Source organism: Nyctibius grandis, chromosome 5, assembly GCF_013368605.1.
Source record: "Nyctibius grandis isolate bNycGra1 chromosome 5, bNycGra1.pri, whole genome shotgun sequence".
Classification (NCBI taxonomy): domain Eukaryota; kingdom Metazoa; phylum Chordata; class Aves; order Nyctibiiformes; family Nyctibiidae; genus Nyctibius; species Nyctibius grandis.
This window is the reverse complement of record NC_090662.1, coordinates 89,778,002-89,799,241: the sequence shown is the minus strand read 5'-3', so window position 1 is coordinate 89,799,241 and position 21,240 is coordinate 89,778,002. Positions and strand designations below refer to the sequence as shown.

Sequence of the window (21,240 nt, the reverse complement as noted above, 5' to 3'; positions counted from 1 at the left end):
GGCGGCGGGCGGTAGTGGTGGAGCGGAGACCGGGCAGCGTTTGCTCCGGCCTCGGGGGCGGGCTGCAGCCTGCTGCAGTGGTCCCTGGAAGGCAGCGCGGATTTAGTGCGTTAATTCTCTGAAGCCGAGGGACGAGCGTGGGGGGAGGGCGGCTAACGGTGTGCGGGAGGGGGTGGAAGGGGCCTGGGCTTGGGGGGGGCTCCCTGCGGGGGAGGAGGGCGCCGGAGGCCGAGGCGGCTGGGGGCCCTCCCTCGGCGGCGTTGTGCGGGCGGGCCCTAGGGAGAGGGGTTGCCGGGGCCCGGGGGCGGCTCCCTGAGGCGGGGAGTGCAGGCGGGCCCCCTGGGCGGGTGTCGGGACCCGGAGCCGGCCGGGGGGATGTGTGCCTCCCTTGAGGGGAGGGATGGTGGTGGTGGGGCCCGGGGCAGGCAGCCGCTTTCTGGGGGGACGGTAGCTGTGTGGCACCTCGTGTGTGTGTTTGTGCGTGTGTATGGAAGCTGCTGGGCGCGGTGGGGAGTCGCTGCCCCGCTCCTGGGCAGCCTCGTGTGTTTGTGTGTGTGAATGGGAGTTGCTGCCCCTCAATGTTTGTGTGTGTATGGGAGTCGGTGCCCCGCTTGTGGGTAAGCCCCTCTGTTCGTAGGGAGGGCTCAGAGGCATAGGTGCACCGCACAGGGATGTTCTGTGGGAGGGCTGAGCAGGTGAGCTCGTGCTGGTTGGAGAGAGGAGCCCAGAGGAGTGGAAATGACCACTTCTGGCAGTTAGACCTTAAAACTGTGCTAGGCTAAAAGCTCTGCCGATGTGGTGTGTTATCCTGAGCACCTTGCTCTGTTCTACTGTGCTGAGCTGGGGCTCTGTGTTGTTTCTGTTTTATGCCGGGTCCAGGTCTGCTGTCTGTATTCTTCATGGTGTCCTAGAGGTTTTGGTAGATTTCTGTGCACTAGAGCTATGGTAATTGTAGTGTAAACAAATCTTGGGGAGCAAGTGATATCCTGGGGCATCTGGGAGACAAGAAACTTTCCCTTGTTGGAAATGCAGGAGCTGTGCATTTGCATCTTTTGGGGAGAAGGAAATTGGTAGCTTTCCCAGCCCATACAAGGGGTGTGTGCTCTATTATGAGAGCAAGTGATGGTTGGCATAACCGTTTGTGCTTGTGGGTTCTTTCTGTGTGAGCACTTGGTGTTTATTCTTTTCCTGCAGGTAACTAGCCAAGAGTCTGCGGTGGCCTCTGTATAAAGCAGCTCTTGAGTCTGTGCTGGGATTTGTGTAGGTTGTTCCTTTGCCATAGGAGAGGTGAGTAGGATGATTTCCATGTGTTGCTCTAAGGCTTTTTAGCGTAACTGCTTCCATAAGTGGACTGATATTTAAACAAATCTGTGACTACCAGTCCGTTCTAAATTTGTTTGAGAATGGTGATTATGCCTAATGTTTTATATAACTGAATGGGAGTTTAAGGTCCCTAGATGATTGTAGGTCTTTGTATTAGGTTTTTTGTTATATTCATTGAGATTTTTTATTGGTTTTGGCCAAAGGTACCCAACTAAGAACATGTGTGAACAGGTGCATTTCCTCTGGGTCTTGTTTTTTTGTATTGGGTCTTAATTTGGTTTTGTAAATTGTATTATCCACAGGAAGAGTTTACATAACGAATTAAACTGAACAATGAGATATCTGCAGCGATGGAGCTTTTTGTGGGGCTATGTTTTGTGTAGATGCTGTGAATACACTGCGATTTTTAATCATATCTGTGGAGTGTTGGAGAAAGATCACTTTGGCTTTAGGTGGAAATGCTATCCAATAGTCCTTTTTATTATAAACCTGCTGTCTGAAATTGTGTAGTTTAGTATTGTTTCTCATGTGACATGACACCTGAATCCTAACAATCGTTGATTTCTTTGCTTAATGTGCAACTGATTATTGTGAGTGGAAAAAGTTGAACATGCAAGGGATTTTGTCTGAGATGCTCCTTGTCATAAACAAAATTCAGGCCTCCTTTGCATGAAGTCACAGAAGACTTTACCTTGTGTTTACCAATTGTCTGTTGTGTGTTAGACAATACCTCCTGATATGCTGTAAAAATCTGTCAGCCCTCAAAGCCTTTTTAATCCTGAGCTGTACCAGTAGTCAGAAGTTAGAGCTGGGGAGGTGTTGTGTAGTGTCCTTACGTGATGTAGACTCTGTCTTCTGTGGGAGTAAAGGAGAACTAAGCTGCTGTTACAGTCAAGATCAAATTACTGAGGCTGTTAATGAATTTAACTTTTCTGTAAATTTTTTTGGAAGTTTGGTGAAAATGAATGCTGACAGTGTGCTGTGTGCTTCCCAAAACCCAGAGCGCGTGGGCCTAACCCATCCTACTGACCTAATTCAGGGTCACAGTGAGCCTGAATTTGATACACTTGGGAGTGTGACTGAGCAGCTCCAACTGATTTGAGACGATGGGAGCTCCTGTAAGCATGTCTATTACGGAAATCTAGTCCAAAGTTGGATGTGCAGAAATCAGACCTCAGTCTCCCACTGTCCATGGTTTTGAGAGCACTTAATGTTCAGTTGGGTATACAGCAGTCCTACCAGTGCAGAGAGTTGTCTTTTTATATTTTTTCCCCTGCTCTGTCCATTGCTATCTAGTCTGTGACATCTCAGGTTAGAGTGATCAGATGGGGCTTTCAGAGTTGCAGGGCTGTGTTAGATGGACCTTTCAGGATCACACAATCTGCTAGAAGATCCTTGGCAACATTGCAAAAGCTTGGGTGAGTGGTCAAAACCCATCTCCCATTGAAGACAATCCAGAGGTGTTGTTTAGTCAACAGGAGCAGAGAAAGGTGCCGTTTGACCTTATGAATGTGTAGCTGTCTGTTATTTAATGAGGACAGAAAACATGCCGTTTATGCCCACTGCAAAAGTAAAAACATGAATCCTGGTGCCTGACAACCTGGCATTGTAATTCATAGACACAAGAGGAGGGATGGAATAATCTGTGAGATTACTTCTGGATTCAGTGAAATGAGGGCTCGCTAGCTGTGCATTGCATCCCAGGGTAGCTGTGTTCTAGCATTTGAGTGTGGAGGAATCATGGAGGAGATGGCCTGGGGAAAAATCAAGCATAGACTGGCATAATTAGAAGGACAGGGTGGAGATGTGAGGAAACAAGTTATGCAGAGCATGATTATGGTGACATCTCCTTTGAGGAAAGCTAATAAGGTTCTATGTATTGCCAATTCCAGTTCTGTGCTCTTCCTCTCAGTTGCTCTGGCTGAGGATCACAGTTGCTGTCTGTGCCTGCGTTCCCTTGCAGTCAGTGTGGGTTTGAGCAGCTCTTATGAGCTTGGGCTCCATGTCTCACCTCTTGTAAGTTCACTGATGAGAGTGAGGTTGGCTTTTCTGGTTGGGAGCCTCTGATGCTGAGTGAGGCCCTGTTTAAGCACTTGAGGGAAGTCTGTAGGCAGGAACAGCTTGTACAAATCTGCTACTAATGAGTTGGTTAAGTGGGCTGGTTGCAACAAGCTGGGTGGAGGATTGTGCTTTTCCTCCCACATGAGGGTGGGAAGGAATTCAGAGCCAGGAGACCTCAAAGGTAAAAACATACTCATCAGACACTTGTTTCTTTGGTTGTTTTGATTTTGATAGTTGTCTACTCTTTGCTGCCATATTACTACTTGTAATGCATTATCTGTGGGGTGTTTGATGTATCTATCTCATGTCTCTGTCCAGATGCATCATTATTAGATGTCAGACCAGTTGTCATCTGTGCTAAGCTGCAACCAAAATGGCTAAGTACAGACTTGTTCTCTTAAGACATGGGGAAGGAGCCTGGAACAAGGAGAATCGCTTCTGCAGCTGGGTGGACCAGAGGCTGAGCAGTGATGGGATAAAAGAAGCTAAGAACTGTGGCAAACACCTTAAAGCGCTGGGCTTTGAGTTTGACCTTGTCTTCACCTCTATACTCAGCCGCTCCATCCAGACTGCATGGCTTGTCCTGGAAGAGATGGGCCAAGAGTGGGTCCCCATTCAGAGTTCCTGGAGACTGAATGAACGTCACTATGGTGCACTGATCGGTCTCAACAGAGCAGAAATGGCTCTGAATCATGGGGAGGAGCAAGTGAGAATATGGAGGAGAAGCTATGATGTTACCCCACCTCCCATAACTGAATCTCATCCTTACTATGAAGAGATATACAATGATCGCCGGTATAAATGCACTGATGTCTCTCAGGATAATCTCCCAAAGGCTGAAAGTCTAAAAGATGTGCTTGATAGACTACTTCCCTATTGGAATGAAAAGATAGTGCCGGAACTGAAGAGTGGCAAAATGATCCTTATCTCTGCTCATGGTAACAGCAGCAGGGCATTGCTGAAGCACCTGGAAGGTAAGGGTCTTCCTTTTAGCCTTCCCCTCTTCTCCTCACTCGACTCCTTAGAGCTTTACACCCTGTTAAGTAGCATATATTACTTATCTGGGCAATGTGGCACTAAATGTCAGTGGTCTCCAAGGAGAAAGTAAAAAGTTGGCCTGTTGGAATAGGAATCAAACTGGGGCATGTGGAATGGGGAGAGGATTAGTTAGGTTAATGTAGTTAAGAAAAGAGCCAGATGCTTTCCCCTGGTTTCTCACTGCTCATTTTAAACTACTGTATTCAAACTAACTTTGCAGTTGGTCTAGATAGACACCAGCTCTTCAAGCTCTAACTATTTTTGGATTTGTTCAGCCGCTTTGTCAGGAGGGTTGAAGTCATAATCTGTTCATTAAACAAGCATTTCTATAACACAGCAGAAAAAAGTGCTTGTCTTGGGTTGTGGAAGGTGTTCTCAACCGTTACTGTGGTGGGTCACTTTTGAGGCTTCATTCCTGATAAGTCTCTGCTTAAACAAGCTGCTGTGACAGGGAGTTCTGCATATAGTAGGTACTTGCTAAAGCTTATGCAAATATTGTATTTCCCAATATAGAAAATGCCTACCAATAAACAGCTAAGTTGGTAGCTTAGCATAAGGTTGCTTGTTTATTTGGGACCCAAGAAGGATGTGGCTTAAAGATAAGTCATTGTTAGATTCTTTTCCACCCTTGCGTCTTCTTTAATGACATGGCTTCTAGTTTAGGTCATCCTAAACTGGAAGATGGACTGTATTAATTTCTTTGTCTGTGGGTAGAGTAGAATTTGGCGATTATACCTGTCTGAATGCAGCCTGCTAGAGGTGTAGTTGCAAGTATGTGCAGGCTGGATTGTGTCCACTCAATTTTTTAGTTATAAAACCCTCTGGTGTGTGCCTCTACAGCTCTGACTCTGCTGAGCACTTTCTGCTTTCAGGCATGCTGGAACAGTCAGGACAGCTGATGCTTTAGCAGGAGTCAGAAACCCAGGGAATAAGCATGTACAAGTGGCTTCTGGAACTGCAGAGGCTGTGAATTCTGGGGTACAGATCACTGCTCGGATGAAGGAGGAAGGCTGGTTCAGCCAGTTCCACTGATGTGGTCAGGGTACTTGTCCACACTATGTGAAATGATAAAGAATTACAAAGGAAAAAGGGGCAGGGGGGGTCTGCAACCATGGTGTCTTCCCTGCCCCTCAAGAACTGAACCAGTTCCATGAAACCGTTCTGGCCAAGCCGTTTGGGGGTGAAATGCTGCAAGCTGACCACAGCTTCAGCAGAAACCCTGGGCTTCCTTCTGTGCAGGCATGCACCAAGGCTATAGCTGGCAGCATCGGTGACTGGTACATGTTACTTTAAAGTTAGTATGGCTGGATTCCTTGCTGCACTGAGATGAGAGAGAACAGTGTAAGTTAGAGCAGCTGCAAAGCTGGGACAATGTGTTAGGTATAACTCTTCAAGGGCTACCCACACTCGACCAAAGTAGAACAGAGCTGTGTCTCTTGTCTGTCCTACACTATACCTTGTCCCTCCTAGCATGTGCTTACATTGGGAAATGTGAGGAATCCTTGGCAGAGGATCTAGTTCTGTTGACCAAGGACTGTCCATCAGCTACCTCAGCTCCCACACGGGAGCAATTGCCAGATACATGCTGGCTGTTCTGCCCTCTATGCAGTGGAGGTTTGGATTGCTGCAGCACTGGTCTGTAGGGTGGCATGAACAGAGCTTTAAAACCCCTGTTTCTGCAACCTGCTCTTTTAATTTTTTTTTCCAGAGCTCCAATCTATATCTAGTTGGATCTAAGAGGTTCCTTGTCTGCATTGCTGACTCTCTCCCTTTCTCTCCTGAAAGGTTGTGAGTTGTAAGCTGCTCTGGAGCCTTGCTGGAGTTGGACCTGATTCAACAGTGCTTAAAGTTTGTCAGTCTACTGTATTTATAGCACCTACTGTGAGGTGGGCTTTGTTTTTGTGGACTTTTTTTTTTGACAAGCTTAGTGTGTGCTGTACTTGAGTGGAAGTTTCTAGGCCTCTCTGTCTTAGCTGGAGCCATGTTTTTTAGCATTTAGAAAACTGGGCTCCAAATGCCTCAAGCAGCAATCCTCAACGACTCCTTGGATGTCTTAGTCATAGTGATAACTTAATCCTGAAGCTGTAGCTCAGAAACTTTAAATGACAGTGAATAGGAATGGTTTCAGTTTGATCTGATGAAACAATTAGGATTGTTTCAGTGTGAAATTTAATGTCTTTTCTCAAAGACTTCAGAGTATCCTTGAAGTTACTATTTCAGAGGTATTTTTTTTTAAACAGGCCTGCAGTTCTCTGAATCTGAATGTTTTCTTTGTTATTAGTAACTGGTAAAGAGCTTGATGTGTGGATCTGCTTTCTACTTGCACACAAATCATCAGAGTAACAATGTCAGGCTTACAAGGCTTTGATTGTGGGTTTGGGTTTTGTTCTTGTTTTCTCAGTGCTCAGAGTGGACCTCATTAAGATATATGAAATGTCTGTAGGATCTGTCATGGTTTGCATGTGAGGACTTAAAAAGTGAAACCCCAGTAGTCTTTCTGAAAACAGTATTTAAGACAAACTGGACCATATTCTTGTATGCACTTGGAGATCAGAAACAGCAGCTTGCGTGAGAACTTGCTCTTTTATCACAGTGGGCTGAGTGACTTTTCTCCCAGAGGGTGCCGCTGAAGATCTCGGTGCTGTGAGCTGTTGGTGTCCAGTGGGGATGCTGGGCTGTGTTCAGTCTTCTAGGTAGTCCCTATGAATTTGATAAATGCCACCAAGGACAAGTGTGGCTGGTTTGAAATCCTGTCAAAGATGCAATGTTGGCATCAAATTTTTAAGTCTTTGTAACTGAGCTTGTCCAGTCCTTTCAGAGCACTTATTCTTTGTGTCATCTTCAGGTGATGTAGGTGATGATGCTAGGAATCATTGGCACAATTAAAAATTGGCAGAGCAAGAGGACAATTTATATGTTGTTGGGGTTGGAAAGGCTTTCTAAAAGTAACCTTTTCTTGTCCAGGCAGGAGTCTTGTGCTTGCTGATGAAGTGTCTTGTCATAACTTAGCAACTATTTTGTTCTATGACACCTACTGGTATGGACCATGACCTGTAACTCGGGTCTTTAGACAGGCCATATTTTTTGTTTCATGGTATACCATCTCTGATGCATTGAAAAAGCAATGGCAACAAGATGTTGATGAAGAGGGTGTCTAAAGTAACCATACCAGACTTGTTTGATACATTTTACTTTAGATACTGTAACATCATATTGATTATGGAAGCATCAGTTGCTAAAATCTGCTAAATAAGCATCCTAGATGCATGGGATCTATTTACAAGTGACTTTCTCAATTGAAGGAGAAATGCTTGCTCTTTTATCTAATAACTGGTACTTCAGATTGAGACCCTTTTAGCAGTGTCCCATCTTGAAGACAACATTAGTGTAATAGTTGTGACCAGCTTATGCTGCTTCTGTTGAAGTACTAATTGGAGACCAAGTCTAATGGACTAATTTTCCAGGTGACTGGCAGAAGGATTGATGGGTTGTCTCAACTTTCTTCCTTCCTGACCCTTTACCCTTGAGGACTGGTGTTAAGTACCTCAAGACAGGGTCTTGTGGAAGGCCTGATCCTAGAATTTCCTCACAGTTGAAAGGTTGCTGTCTCTTGGATATGGTGTGGTAGTCCCTGAGCCTTGTTATGCTCAAGGTAAAAAATGGAGGGGAGGAGTTACCTGGTCTCTTGAAGAAAGTTACAGGTGATGTACCCATTGGGCTTGTCTGGTTGTGGTCACAGAGCTGGGACAGTGATCTGGAACTGGGCTTGCAGGCAGAATGTGGTGACTGGGAAGACCTGAAGCTGGTCTTACCAGTTGGTGAGTGGGGAGAGCAGTGCCCTCAGGATTTTACTTTTTTGCATTACTGTGGGTGTGATACTTGTGCAGTTACAGTACTCCAGTAGTTTACATTCTGGAGCTACACATTGTGAGTCCTGGTGTGGATTGTGTGTTGAGGACTACCTAAAAAGATTATATTACTGATTTTGCTGCTCAGCCTTCTTAAGGAAATACTACTTATGTCACTGTGGTGTTTGAGGGCAGTTTGAGAAACCAACTTGAGATATAACAACTCACTGCTGCTGAAATGAGATGGTCTTGCACTCCCTGTCCATCATCCCAGTCTTTGCTCTGTGCTTCTGCTGCTTGTTTCTTGTGAGCTTGTTGGGCCTTTTTGGAAGTTAACTTTGCCTGTGAACTGACAAGAAACAGCAAGGAGTGGGTAGCTTTCTGTCATGGTGGTGGTTTCAATCAGCTCAGGGAAGGAGGTGGCAAGTGCCTGAGGATAGTGGAAAAAGGCTGGAACAGCCTGACCATGGCCTGCAGCTGGGACAGAAAGGTTTCATACATGAGTAGTTAGAGACTGGTTTGCACAAACTTGGCCTTGAGGGACTCTCAATAGTGCTTCAGCCAGAGATGGAAACCTTTTGCCAGAGCTCTGTCCAGGAGCAGTATGTGTGTTGGTAGGCTCCAGTGTTGCATGCTCAGAGAACTCCATTTGTCACAGTGTTGCCTTGAGTTCCTGGTGGTGGTACTGCAGCCTGGGTCTCTACTCAAGACTTCTGGGACTTTCTCATCTAATGTCATAGTTGACAGCTAGTGATGGTAGTAGCAAATCTCATGCCTCTCAGTTTATTTAATCTTGGGCTGCTTGAGGAGTTTAAGGCAAGCTGGGTTACTCTACTGCATGGGAATATGAGAGAGTGATGGTTTGCTTTCCTATGCTGTGTCTCATTGGGATGGCCTCAGTAATGACCACAATCATGTTACTATGATGTTTGTCTTATGGGGCAACTGCTATGCATACTGAAGCCCTACTTCCTGAGAAGTGCCTGCACATCACTTGCTGATGGGAAGTAGAGAATAAATCTTTTGTTTTCCTTTGCTTCTGTGCCTGGCCTTTGATTGTACTTTATTAAACTGCCTTTATCTTGACCCATTAGTTTTTTCCATCTTATTTTCTCCCCTCCCTGTCCTGTTGAGGAGGGGAGTGATAGAGTAGCTGGGTGGGCACCTGGTGTCCAGCCAAAGTCAACCCACCACAGTCCATTTTGGTGCCCCACTGTGGGGCTACCAGTACAAAGCACAGCACTATGAGGGCTACTATGGGGGAGATTAACTCCATCTTAGCCAGACCCAATACAATGTCAGGACAGAGGGAGAAGAATATGACAAAAGGCTCATGGGTCAGGATAAGGACAGGGAGAGATCACTCACCTGTTACAATCACTGGCAAAACAGACTCGACTCAAGGAAATTAATTGTAATTTATTGCCAATCAAATCAGAGTAGGGTAATGAGGAATAAACTAAAATCTTAAAATACCTTCCCCCCCACCCTTCCTTTCATCCCAGGCTCAACTGCACTGCTGATTTCTCTGCCTAGCCCCCCTGACCCCAAGTGGCAGAGGGAGATGGGGAATGGGTGATGTGGTCATCACATGTTGTCTCTGCTGCTTCTTCCTCACACTCTTCCCCTGTTCCAGTGTGGGGCCCTTCCCATGGGAGACAGTCCTCCATGAACTTCTGCAACGTGGGTCCTTTCTCATGGGGTGCAGTCCTTCAGGAACAGACTGTTTCAGTGTGGGTCCCCTATGGGGTCACAAGTCCTGCCTGCAGACCTTCCTCAGTGTGGGCTCCTCTCTCCATGGTCCTGCCAGGATTTTGCTCCAGCGTGGGCTTTCCACAGGGTCACAGCCTCCTTTGGGTGCATCCGCCTGCTCTGGTGTCGAGTCCTCCACGGGCTGCAGATGGGTATCTGCTCCACTGTGGACCTTCATGGGCTGCAGGAGGACAACCTGCTTCACCATGGTCTTCACCATGGGCTGCAGAGGAATCTCTGCTCTGGCACCTGGAGCATGTCCTCCCCCTCCTTCAGTAACCTTGGTGTCTGCAGAGTTTTCTCTCTCACATATTCTCACTCTTCTCTCTCAGCTCCTGTGCAGCAATTTTTTTTTTCCTCTTAAATGTTATCACAGAGGTGCTACTGCCATTGCTGATTGGCTTGGCCTTGGCCAGTGGTGGGTCTGCCTTAGAGCCAGCTGGCATTGGCTCTGTCAGATGTAGGGGAAGCTTCTAGCAGCTTCTCACAGAAGCCCACCCCTGTAGCCCCCCTGCTTGCAAAACCTTGCCATGCAAGCGCAATACAGACATAGGGATCTAGGCAGACATAAGGGTGAAACAAATTTAGATAATGTGCTGTAGCCATGGTTGTAGCCCACCCATCTTCCTTTTTTTTTTCCTTAAAATCTGCACAGTGAGCTAACATTCTGTAAAGGTTAATAGCCAGATTCTAACACTGTGCCCACTTCTTTCCTCTACCCTACTGAAGCTAGGTCTTCTGCCAGCCTGCAGGGAGGGCAGAATCTGACCCTGAATATTTAACTTATTAGGCTAAAGCTTCAGTATTTCCATTAAGCTTGTGGGAAGGATGCTGTGACCCGATTTGGATCTCAATTACAAAGCACTGGTTCTAGAACAAGCCCATTGTGGCTGAATTTATGCATATGATCTTGTGTGTTTTGTTGGATGAATCATGTGGCCTCAATTGTAGTTGACATTCAGGGGAGGAGGGGTGTAGCCATTCTCAATAGCTGTTGTGTTTTTTGTGTTGCTCTGACTGTAAGAATAGAAGGAAGGAACTTGGTAAGAACAGGTGAGAGGAAGGAAGAAGCTGAGCCAGCTCTTACAGAAGTTGGCTGTAGGTGCTCAAAATCAAACCCAATGGGGTTTGTCTCTGTAGGACTTTCCAGGGTGCAAGTATTTCAAAGCACTTCATGGGCTACCAGGCAAAGGTGAATTCTTAAGCTTGCACAGAGGTGTTACTGGTCTCTGTGTGTTTGATCACTCAGTTCAGTTAAACGGAGCATGAGTGAGCTGGGAAAGAATTCTGAATGGGATTTTGAAAGATCTTTTTTTGTAATAAGTGTTGTACCAGATTCTCATGATGTTCGTGTATCTAACTGCTTCCTATTATACAGTTGCTGTTAAGGAACAATGTTAACAGGTGCTCATGAGAGAGAACATGGGAGAGGCACACTGGAGGAATGTAGTTGCCCAGTCAGCATTTTATCTGGAGTCCTGGGGAAGACATCCTGAGTACTTCAGTAACATATGTGGGTTCCCATGGCTGTAAGTAGGTAGGACCTTAGTTTTAAACCTTCTTAGGGAAAGGCTGCTTCTAGCAACACAGTACCCTTCAGCAGTGCTGAGACCCAGGCCTTAGTATTTTACTGGAGGGAAGAGTGTTGCTGCTTCAATGGTCTTATTTCCCATTGCACCTTGTAGTTGGCAGTTGAGTCCTTGCCCTGACATCACCCCTCTTCTCTGTGAGAGAGGGTGGGGTTGTGACAGGCCAGCTCAGATGAAGTGCAAGAAAAGGTCACTTGGCTATAGTTACAGCACATGAAGTAACTGGATAGCAGTTAGCTAGCACTTGTGATAGCCAGTGTAAGTTGTGACCTCATTACTGTCCTCCTCACCTGCTGGGCAGGGAGTGTTCTGTGTGCATTTTGCCTGCAAGTGAAGAGCTTGTGTGACAGGCCTGATCAGCTGTTTCCTTCCTGAAGAACAGAAATACTATACAAATACAGTAACAGTGCTGAAATGAAGCAACAGGACACTATTGTTTCCTTAGGATTTTCATCTGATTTCCACTTGCCTCAGAGCCAGAAGACTGGAAATGCAACACTTCCCTATCAGGAAAAAAATCCTGAGGAGAAAGCCAATGTACTTGTTTGCAGCTTGTTTATCCTAGACTGAACTGTTTTTGCATTGTAAATCAATAGTAGTTGACATTGGTGTGGTCACTTTGTGTTCTGTAAAAAAACAGTAGAATGCGTTTCTGAATCCATGTAGCCACAGGTAGTTTTGTTTAATCCATCTTTAGATGAAACCTTTAAACATCCTGGCTCCTGACCACATTATGTGGTTTGCCTAAATTCTCCTGCGTGACTTCATCTGCTTTGTGTATATCTGAATGGTTTAGTCTGGGAGACTGAATTTGAGAGGTGGGCAGAACCCTTCCTAGGGCCAGATTCTCAGTGGATACATGATGTCTATGTTGTTAAAATCTTGTATGTTTAAGAATCCTTGAAAGAAGAGCTCAGGCAGCTTGGCTACTAGCTTTGCAAACCAAAGTCCTTGAGGATAGTGCTTGTGCCTGGTAAATGGACTCAGTATTTTCCCCATTGATTTCTGTGGGGTTTTAAAATTTCAGATGCTCCTTGAGTGCTTTTTTGTAGGTCTGTGATTCTGCTGCCTACTACAGGTGAATTATTTATCCCTTGTATACGGGGATTGCTTAAAGTGGCAGAATGACTTTTTTTAATGGACTGATGCCTCAATATGTAACAAGGTGTAAGCTGCTTGCAGGGGTGTGTCTGTTTCTCTTGCTCCATGTCCTTCTGAAACTTAGGGTTATTCTACAGCTGAACTAAGTGCTTAGCCTAACCAAAACAAGAATAGGTCACTGCAAAAGTCGCGTGCTTGTGTAGTCTCCAGGCAGCGGTGTAAAATGATTCTTGCCTCATGATTAGTTCTGTTTTTTCTGACCTGTTGTCATGCCACTGTTGCTGAGTGGCTTGACTTTGTGGGTTTTTCTGTTAATATGTTGGCTCTGCTTTTCTAATTAATGTGACAATCACTGGTAAATTTGCACCCATATGTTCTGAGAACCATCTGGTTTGTCAGCTGTTCAAGAGGATGTTTTCTTCATGCACCTTCGTCTAGTTTATGTGGTGTCATTGTTTTAGAAGCTTGATTGTGTGCATTTTCTAAGCATGAATTGCTCAAAGCTGTCCTGCTTTACAACAGCAGACTGCTGCTGTGACCTCAGTGCTTCTAAAAAAGGGAGAAAAGACATACTGACATTCCCAATGACACTAGCTTTCTTTTGCCTGAAATTTTTGAGGAATAATGTCTTTGCAGTCACTGCTGCTTAATGCAACTATTTAGACCTTGTGTGGAAACTTTACTAGGTTTGGTCTAAGAATTCACTTGGATGCTTTGGAGACTTGTGTGTTTGATGTAAAAATAACCAGCTATTTCATTGAGATTAGAGCCCCAGAATATTTTGGTTAAGCATAGCTGGGTAAAATAAATTTTCCTCCCAGGTACACATTATTTTAGTGAAGTGGAAAAATACAGGAAAATGCTCCAAGTTGTATAAGTTGAGACTCTCCCTTTTCTTCCCTTCCCCCTTGTTTGAAAGTGGAAAAGAATATCCTGTATCTAATTCTGAGAACAGTACTGTAAGCAAGATGCTATAAACTTGCTTTTGAGAAATCAGATGTGGGCAAACGGTTATCCTTATACTAGAATAATTAAATAGTGATTCTTAAGATGTCTTGTGTGAGAAGCTTTGCATAGAAAATTGAAGAGAAAAACTAACCTTGGTATCCTGCCTTTTTAAAGCAGCTGTTTGTATTGGTTGCTTAGCAGAGGTTTTTTCATGTTGGAGTAGCGTATGTGGACTCTAATCCTCTTTTGTGATGCATGAGTTGGGAAGATATGGAGGAGAACATGTTGTCCTCAAAGTACTGTATTAAAGGAAAGGTGTAGTCTCCAGGGCAATCTCTTCCTCTTTATTTCACATATGTAGACTGAAAAATGAAGAGACTGTCTTCACCTTGATGGTAACTCCCTCCTTCAGCTGTTCCTAAAGCACTAATCAAGCTGTGGTCTAGCTGGGAATTGACCCTTGAGTAGCTGGTGGTGTTGGTGGAGGCTGGAACATGTCCTTGACTATTTTAAGAGTATATAATCTTGGAAATAAGGTTAAGCTAGACAGACAATTAGGAAGCTGTTCACTGGGTGTAACTGTTTTGTTTGTTTGTTTTTTTTTTTTCCTTTGGCAGGCATCTCCGATGAGGACATCATCAATGTTACTGTCCCCACTGGTGTGCCAATACTCCTTGAACTTGATGAGAATCTGCACCCTCTGGGCCCTCACCAGTTTCTGGGTGATCAAGAAGCTATCCAAGCTGCCATCAAAAAAGTGGAAGATCAAGGGAAAGTAAAATCTGAGAAGTAAAATTCCTAACACAGCAGTTTTCAAAGTGTGGCAATAAGTGATGATTTATGTGTGACTGCTAGGTTGCACTGTGTGAAAGTCTCAATTTCAAGCACTAAATAATTGGAAGGGACAGTTGTTGAGTCTCAGGCTGGTAGATTAACCCTCTACCTTTCAAAAACTGGAATTTAGATCTCAGCATGAGGTTATGGATACTGAAAAAAAGAAATCAAGAGATCATTCAGGTAATGGAAACTTGCAGGGCAGTCTACCCCAGATCTATGATTGAGGGTGGCCCTGTACAGAAAAAAGGGATATGTTATTGGTGTCTACCAGTAATCAGTCCTAATCTGTTGAGGGGAAAAGCACCAGCTTCCTGGACTAACTAAGTTCAGGTTGTTACAGGCACTAAAACTTTCTCAATGATAAAATGGCACCAGGTAGCAGTGTTATCCAGTATGATTCTTTTGTGTCAATGGCCATGACAATTTGTTCTGGATGGAGTTCCTCTGGTGTTTCAGAACACTTTCAGCTATATAACTATTTGCCTTTGTTATTTTGAGTCTTCCAAGGCCAGTTCATGGTCCACAGGAGAACTTTGTAGAGATGTTCAGACTGTTACAGTTACTGTAGCTGTCTTTTGTTACACTATATTCCAGTTTTTAAGGAATCTAGAAGGAATCCCTTTTCCTCCACCATCTTTGCAAAGACTAGCATGACTGCATTTTGCTGGCTTGCAATAATAGGATTTAACTCAGACTTTAGTCCACAAACTAAGCACAAAGGTTTCCTGCTCAATGTTAAAATTATCACTTAGCTCTTAGTGAGTGACCTGAATAGCTTTGAAACACTTAAGTAACATGTACTAGAGGTTTGATCATCTTAGTCAAGTTGTTAGAATAATTCCTGTTTACCTCTGTAAAATTGGATATAGGAAAATCCACTTCTAAGCTTTCCTGAGCTGCAAAGATCTCTTAATAAATGTTCTACAGTCATATTACTGTGGCATTCTCTGTATCAGTTTCTCTAGAGGGCTGGAAGAGATGCATAAGGCATGTAAGATGTGTTACTGGGTGCAGCTCATTCAGCCATCATGCTGGCAGGGAAGGATGTTCTGCCATGCCTGAAAGTGTTCTCCTGTAAAACTCCCCTCGCAATCATAGCTTGATTCCTGCTGAGCGTGGCCTTGCTGTTGTATTCGTCACTAAATTCAAATAGTTGACGGTGTCGTTGGGCACAGTGTAGCATGTGTGGCAGTTTGATGTTCTCTATGTACACAAGCATCAGAATAATTCCACTTCTGAAGACTTGCTCTAATCTTACTTGCAAATATGAAATTATTACTTAAATTTAGATCTGACCCAGTGTCTCAACACCTGAGCATCTGGATTCTGACCTCAGTTACCAACATGGGTGGCACTTGTGTAGGTAGTGTTTGAGCTGAATGTGTTCTCAGCATGGCCCAGCTACAAATCTCAAGAGAAGTTGATGAGAATTTGCTTGGTATGATGATAGTATAAACTTTTAAAATCCTGGAGTAGCTGCTTCTTTGCAGTGAGCAGCTCTGTAGCTCATTTTGTAAGTGAGAGGATGTGTTTCCTCTTTGAGGAGAGCAGTATGACAGTGCAGTGTGCCTCTGATAGTGTCCCTGCTACATGGAGGTAGACTTTCCAGGTCTGATGCCAGCTCGCATTAGTGTAGCATGTACTCCGTAAAAGACCCCTTGCTAGATGGTAGTTTCTCTTGCATGAATGATGCTTGGGCTTCTCTTTGGTTTTGTTTTTGTAGCCCTTGCAATAGGAACAAAATTACAGTTTCCCTTTTAAACAAAGCTGGTAGGTTTCCTCTTGCATTGTACAAGTAAGGATACTTCAGTGTTTTTTTTTTTTCTCTGAAATGCTATTAGCAGCTTCCCTGCTACTCTTTGACACTGACTTATTCCTTTCTGGGTTTTTAGTTTTCTATACATAGAGTAACTCTGAATCTTAGTTGATACAAGTCAGTGTTAGGGAGTTATTGTTGATCAGCAAGTGTTCATCTGTCAATGCCCTGAGGAGGGCCACTGGCACTCAAGTGATTAGATTCTTCCCCAAACATTCAATAATGTTTAGTAGTGTGAAGTTTAGTATCAAGTAGAAATTACTGTAGGCTTATTAACAAGGTGAGCAGAGCCACCTGTTGTCAGTGGGAACTGCATGCACCCAGATGTGTGGGCTTACAGGCCTTGGCTATCAGTGTTGTAGTGTAGAACTTCTTCAGGACTTAAGATGCAGCTGGAATGTACTTGGAAACGAACCCGGCTGAACGGGGAGATGTGCTCCCTCCTACGCTTCTCAGAGAATTCATGATCTCTTTGGGGAATAGAGTAGGGAATGGAAAGGTGGATGAGTGAATGTAGAGAGCATTAATATTTCTTCTTGCAGCTGAATGGATGAAATTGAAAACAGCCTTTCAAAGACTAATAGACAGTAAGAACAGAAGAGCAATGTGATGTTTTCAGGGTGGCACTGTTTCTACAGTGCTGCTTGAGACATGAATAGTGACAGTGCCCTGGGAAGTTCGACTTCATTTGCTTTGATTTGGACTCCAAAGTGATGCCCGGATTTTACGTGCACATCTGTCAGCAATACCACCTCACGAAAGTATGAAATGGAACCAACTCGGGATTTCATTGTGCTCTTTAAGATTATTTTAACACCTTGCAATGCTTGCTTCTGAATAGCCTGTTAATTAAATTCCTGACTCGTAAAATGTGTATATTGAAGAACAGAAACCAGCTTCCATCAACAGTGGTATAAGGATGCCTGACCTTCAGGCATAGTTACATTAGAGGGAGAAATGAGAATCTTACTGGTGGCTTTAGAAATCATTGGCTGGAAAACATTTTTGAGTATGCCTCAAAATCCTATAAGGTAGCCGGTGTTTTTACAGTTGACATTGTGGATGTGATTGATTTGGTTTTTAACTTGTGGTTCAGTAGCAGTAATAGCTCTAGAATCCTCTTGAAAACCTTTGTAAATATGGTGGAGTTGGCAGGTTCTTTATAACTCAATAAATTAATCTGAAATAGAATGTAACTTGGCTTCAGTCGTTCTTCGTTCTACTCCCTTCCCGTTTGTCTCCTTTTCCAGGGCTGATAGGTAAATAAAACTCTGACCTTCAGGGTCCCAGAACTCATTGAGTCGTTGATCACATATCATGCAGTCAGTTGGGTAAAAATAGTGTTAGAGCAAACACCGCCTCATGTTTACATGTAAAGAAGTTGGGCTGGAGGGGAATACGTACCTATTTGAAATTATAGGGGCATTTGCATAGGAACAACAAATTAAACATTTAGTTCCAGAACAATGGAGCTAAACAAATGTTCACTGCTTCCAATGCTTGCTTTTCTTTTTAATAAGAAGCATTACTTTTTGGTATGTTTAAAATTGTCGCTTCTGGAGACAAAGCCAACCCCTTCACTCTCCGAAATCCTCTGGTGTCAAGCAGAATTGTGACTTGAACGACAACTGCGAGGAACCACAAGCCTGCTGAAGACTTTCTTGTTATTGACCTTCACACAGAAGGCCTTGGATACTGGGAGACAGTATAAAGGTTCCAAAAAAGTTAACATTCAGGTAGAAAGGGGCAAGACACAACTGTGTGGCTTAAAACAAAAGCGTACTGAAGAAACTGATTTTTTTTTTTTTAAAGTTGGTCCTATGATCCTGTGGAGAGCGAGTGGGGAATGGTGCAAATCTGTCGGAGCCATTTGTGTACTGATATTTAACATTTCGCAGTTATGTGGGAATGCTGCCAACCAACTGAAAGTTGTATTGGTGTGTTAAGGTGTATTTCCCCCACCCTTCTCCCCAGTCACCTTTTGTACTTTGCTCTGCCTTGCCTAAATTCTGCCTCAGTTATGCGTCAGATTCTTTGAGTCATGTCCACTGTTTCCTGTGTTGGGAAAAGACCATCTAAAGACTCGCTTGGTTGAGTCCTCTGTACTTTTTTGTTTAGAAAAGGTTAGAGCGCAAGGGAGTTTGCTATGGTCAACTTGGTCTGCACAGACTGAGGAAAGACTGACTGTCTCTACCTGGTTACATTTTCTTGAAATTACATTTTGCTTTTTTGGATTTTTAGGCAACTTTTTAGTCTATGGTATTGATGAAAAGTGTTGGAAGTGCCAGTTGAATATGAAACCAATCCAGCTCTGCCTCCACAAGTTTGCAGTTGTTCTGTTTCAGAGCTGCTAGTTCTTGAAGTTCATAATAAATGGCACTTGGCAATTGCCTTGTCTGTCTTCTGTGCTGGCCACAACCTCTCCTCAGTCTTAAATTCCCATGGGCAGGAAAGAAAGTGAATATAATGACAACTCTGCTGCTCAAGAAAGCTCAGCTATGGGAGGAACAGACTCTAGTGGTTCAAATGGGGACTGCAGGAGGGTTTGGAGAGAAGGAACCTCTATTTGAGGGCTCTGCCAAACAGGCGTTGCTGCCTCTTCCTTGTGTTATGGTGGCCAAAGGTTCTGGGAGTGGGTGAAGATGAAAGGGAACTTGACTGTAGCATCACACTGAGGGCAGGCTGGCTATGGCAGGGCACTCTTCCCTCCTACTGCCTTATCAGCTTTTTACCTCCCAGGCCGCCTTGGGGCTATTCTAGCAGAATTTAGGATCCATGTTGTGTCCCCAGTCTACAGAAGGAAGGGGGAGAGGGGGAAGAGGCTCCCTATCCTTGCTCTTTATGTTATGCTGACAGAGCAGGGGAGGGCAGCAGATACCAGACTATCAATGTTGCTGTGCTGTGAAGTCAAGCTCAGTGCAATAAAGTGGCCTGAAGATGACTTCTGATTGCTGTTTTTGAAAGGAGGGGGCATTGACCCACAGATCAGTCAGAGATGGCAACATAGATGCTGCAATTACTCTATCAGGTTTCAGAAAGCAGTTGTGGCCCTAATGGGACCCCTGGCATTACAAGTGCTGTGTCTGCAAGCGTATGCTCCATTAATATAGTTGTGGTTTTCCTCAGAGCTCTTCAGCTCCCCCTCAGCGTGGCATGTAAGCTTGAGCCATTTCCCCACCTTCTGTCTGGCACTTGCATGAAAGAAAAGTACTAGTAAATATTAACTAGGTAAAAGAAACTATCTCTTCTAGAAAAGCAGTGTGAGCCCAGCGACAGCAAATGCTTAAGTTTTGGTTGCTGTTGGCCTCAGAGAAGCCAAGAAGCACTTTGCTGCTGTCTTCCAGGTCAGTCATTTCTGGCCATTAGAAACAAGCAGCACAACTGAGTATCATGGTGGACCCTGATGCTGCTAGAACTGTTCAATTAAAGACACTTTTCTCCTTCCCAGTGCTAAGCTAGCAGAAGTGCTGGAAAGGAGGAATGTGCATTTGCTATTAATCCCATAATCTAAATTGGGGATGCTTTGCTGAGGTGTTAACTACTTAATGAATCCTACTTTCCTGACAGATGCTTGTCAGACTCTCAGTAACTCTAGTGCACTATGATAAAGCTGAGCTAGTTCTCTTGTTCAGGTCTGTGGCTCTCCAGCTGTTCCTCAGCTCTGCTTATCGTGCTTTCCAGGAGCTGTACAGGAGGCCGTGATACTGGCTATGCTGAGTGAGCAAGCAGGCATAAAAATCCGTAACTATCCCTAAAGACAAAGCAATTGCTCTTACACAGATTGCAACTGTAGATGGACTTGCAGAAATGCAAGTGGACAACAGGTGGAGCAAGTGCATTGTGGTAAGTATATGTGGGGAAAAATGGGAATAATTTTACACTCCTGTGTGCATATAGGGATAGCAAGGTGAAGTCAACCTCTCCTGGAAGACAGCACGTTTTATCTCTGCCAGCGCTGCCCTGTGGGTTAATAAATGGTGAAAAGGTGATTTAGTTCTGGTGTAGAATGAGTTGCAATTATCATCTAGGTCACTTGTACAGACCAGCGATTAGTCCTATTTTTGTCTTGCATCAGCAGCTTCACTAGACTAGATAAAATCAATGGGAGCAAGACTGGCTGTTTGCAGACAGGTACTTAGTCTGCAAAAAAACCCTAAAAAGCCCACAATCCTGTCCAGCGATAGCACATTAATAACTGTGAGTCAAGAAAGGTCAGAGGGAAGTCTGTTGCATGAGAAAAGGACATGCAATCAGCAATGAGCAGATGCCAAATAAATTTTAAAAAATAACAAAAATTGGAGGGTGCCTTCAGTTTCATGGATCTGATTTCAGATACTCTTGTACTAATTTTCCCAAAACCCTGTGTATTCTTCTCCCTCCCCTATCAGAAGCTGTGGAAATTTATAAGCATTTTTACATGCTTTCAAATTGAGCTTTAAGGTAGGCAGTCCAGACACCCCCTTACACACATCTTGAAAAACATTGACTGATGTGACTTATACAAGTAGAGTGAGTCTGTAGGTGTAGCTGATAGAAAAAGACCCCAGCAAAGCAAATTCCCAGTCTTGTCCTGCAAGCCCCAATATCGCTGCCTTCCCTAATGTGTTAGTGTGAAAAATACTTGTTAGTGATACAAAACTCATGAACTTTGTTTTTGCACTTGTATACTTCAACCAATGCCTGTAAAGGAATGTTTTTAAGTACATGCACACACACAAATTTCAATTTTATGAAATATTGTGGGAACTGATACTCAATTTTTGTCAGGCAATAACAGAGCAGAATAAACTTTCACAGGTCTCCTTTTCCCAGATGAAAGCCTTAGGAGATGTACTGAAATGAAAAGTACTTTCTTTCAATACTGGAAATCTTATGTTCTGTGCTTTCTCTTCTGTGTGGTTGGCTCAAGTGATTTCCGCAGCTAGGA

At 44.1% G+C, this 21,240-nt stretch overlaps 1 protein-coding gene across 2 annotated transcripts; it reads left to right on the top strand.

Annotated features, from left to right (window-relative positions):
• Positions 1–17,509, top strand: BPGM (bisphosphoglycerate mutase). Of its 2 annotated transcripts, XM_068400454.1 has the most exons (4): positions 1–105; positions 1,195–1,287; positions 3,703–4,358; positions 14,278–17,509. In XM_068400454.1, exons 3-4 carry the CDS (start codon positions 3,758–3,760, stop codon positions 14,451–14,453), a joined length of 777 nt encoding a protein of 258 aa, XP_068256555.1. In that variant the 5' UTR covers positions 1–105; positions 1,195–1,287; positions 3,703–3,757; the 3' UTR covers positions 14,454–17,509. The 2 variants fall into 2 exon arrangements, with proteins under 2 accessions (XP_068256555.1, XP_068256556.1); XM_068400455.1 differs by lacking the exon at positions 1,195–1,287.
• The last annotated feature ends 3,731 nt before the right edge of the window (positions 17,510–21,240 follow it).

Bases quoted from the DNA above. Each gene is read 5' to 3' on its own strand.
- BPGM (XM_068400455.1), top strand. From the start codon at position 3,758: ATGGCTAAGTACAGACTTGTTCTCTTAAGACATGGGGAAGGAGCCTGG. The intron at 4,359-14,277 runs GTAAGGGTCTTC...TTCCTTTGGCAG, and splicing joins ATTGCTGAAGCACCTGGAAG to GCATCTCCGATGAGGACATC.